Source organism: Echinops telfairi, unplaced genomic scaffold (genome assembly GCF_000313985.2).
Source record: "Echinops telfairi isolate 266 unplaced genomic scaffold, ASM31398v2 ScPeMD7_7458;HRSCAF=8496, whole genome shotgun sequence".
NCBI classification, from domain to species: Eukaryota; Metazoa; Chordata; class Mammalia; order Afrosoricida; family Tenrecidae; genus Echinops; species Echinops telfairi.
The window spans coordinates 49,658,916-49,660,775 of NW_022111358.1; the positions used below are offsets into that span (position 1 = coordinate 49,658,916).

The 1,860-nt window shown below is 42.3% G+C and overlaps 1 protein-coding gene across 1 annotated transcript in view; it reads left to right on the top strand.

The window, feature by feature from the left end:
- Positions 1 to 1,860, top strand: part of LOC101642691 (E3 ubiquitin-protein ligase RNF213-like) — a 128,770-nt gene that overhangs the window by 94,607 nt on the left and 32,303 nt on the right. The window contains exons 44-45 of the mRNA XM_045299521.1: positions 1,348 to 1,561; positions 1,793 to 1,860. Of these exons, the coding sequence (XP_045155456.1) occupies positions 1,348 to 1,561; positions 1,793 to 1,860 (282 nt within the window). The remainder of the gene's footprint in view (positions 1 to 1,347; positions 1,562 to 1,792) is intronic.

Here is a 1,860-nt window from a genome sequence, read left to right on the forward strand (position 1 = left end):
GGAAAATACAGTAAAACATTTTGGATGTTACAATTATCATTTATTATTTATTATATTATTTATGGCATCAAGCGTGTACAGCATGAGCCAATCAGTGGCAGTAATGACAGAGCATGCGCTGTTACGCAAAAATATCGCGATGTTACGCGAGATAGAGTGAAGCCGCGGAAGTCGAAGCGCGAAGTAGCGAGGGTTCACTGTATTCGAAATGGAGAAGTTCATATGTATAGTCACTTTTTGTATTGTTGAAAAAAAGGTATTTGACTATGAACAAGTCATTGATTTTGCAAAATTCTATCATGTGATCTCCAGCTTTGTTTCTATCACCAAAGTCCATTTCCAACTTTAACATTTCAATAGCCAGTAATTATCAATGCATCTAGGTTGCAAGTTTGATCAATTTCTGACCGAAGTGATTGACAGAATTCTTCAATTTTTACATCACTAGATTTTGTAGTTGGTACATAAGTTTGAATATTAATTGTATTAATTGGATTTCCTTGAAGGTAGATAAAAGACATAATCCTATCATAGACAGCATGGTACTTCATGCTTGATTTTGAAATGTCCTTTTTGACAATAAATTCCAGGCCATTCCTCTTGATTATGTTATCCCAGGCATAGTAAGTCAGATGATTTTATGACTCAAAATAGCCAACACCAGTCCATTTCTGCTCAATAATGGCCAGGAGAATCGGTTTTTATGCATTCTGTTTTTTACTCCCAATTCCTACTTTGCACACTCCAAGTTCTAATCGTTAGATTTTTGCAATACCCCATCATCAAGTGAAGATTCCTATGGCTTCACTTCTACAGGCTTTACCCATCTCTTGTCACCACAATTGACTCCACTTTGAGAAATAAGCTCCTCCTCTGTCACCTTTTGAATGCCCTCGGCCCTAGGGGCCCATCCTCCAGCACTATCTCCGACAATGTTCATTAGGCCTTCGGTATCTGACAATGTTTCAAAGCTTCTCAGTGGTAGCTTCCTCCAAAGGGGGGAGCCAAGTACTTCTTTGTTGTCTGTTCTTAGTCTGGAAGCGCCACTGAAACCTGCTCACTTTGGGGGATCCTGCCGGCATTTGAAATACACCAGTGACATAGCTTACAGCATCATAGGAACACACAAGTGACCACCGTATGACAAATGACAGACCGGGGTGGGTGAATACTATTTGATTTTACAAACTATTTTCCTTGTAGTCTTTCTTTCCCTTCTTTCTTGCTCAAGCCTCCAGCCATGAGCATCTGTTCTCCAACCTTCCTTTACTCACCATGGAGGCAATGTTAGAAGGTTGAGGACTTCCATATTAAAAATAATGGCCTTTCTCACTCTCCATTCCCTAGGATTCAATACATGAGAAAACTGCTGCTTTCTCTGAAAATGAGGAACTGAACTACCTACAAGAGGAAGGCCATTTCCTGAGGACTTGCTTCCCATCAAGACATGGCCCAGAGCCTGCTAAGGAGGCTTCCATTGAATACCTGCAGGAGATGGCTCGGGTGCGCCTCTGTCTGGACAGGGCTTCTGACTTCCTCTTTGAACTTCACACTGGCTCAGGCAAGTCTTGCTCCACCTTGGGCAAAAGACCCCATTCCTTAGAAAGCCAAAATATGGGAAACTCCTTCTTAAAATAAGATTGTCCCTTACTCTGACCTCTTTCTTCTGGACTGCTTGTGCTGTAAACAAAGGCGGAATCCCCATACTCTTGAGCAGCTCCATGACCAGGACGCTGGCTAATGTTTAGTCTCAGTCACCTGCACTCACCCACTCTCTCACTGCCCTCTCCAGAGATGGCTGAAGAAAAGCAGCATTATCTGCAGCACGTTGAGCACTTCTGTTCCCGAGCCAAGAACGAC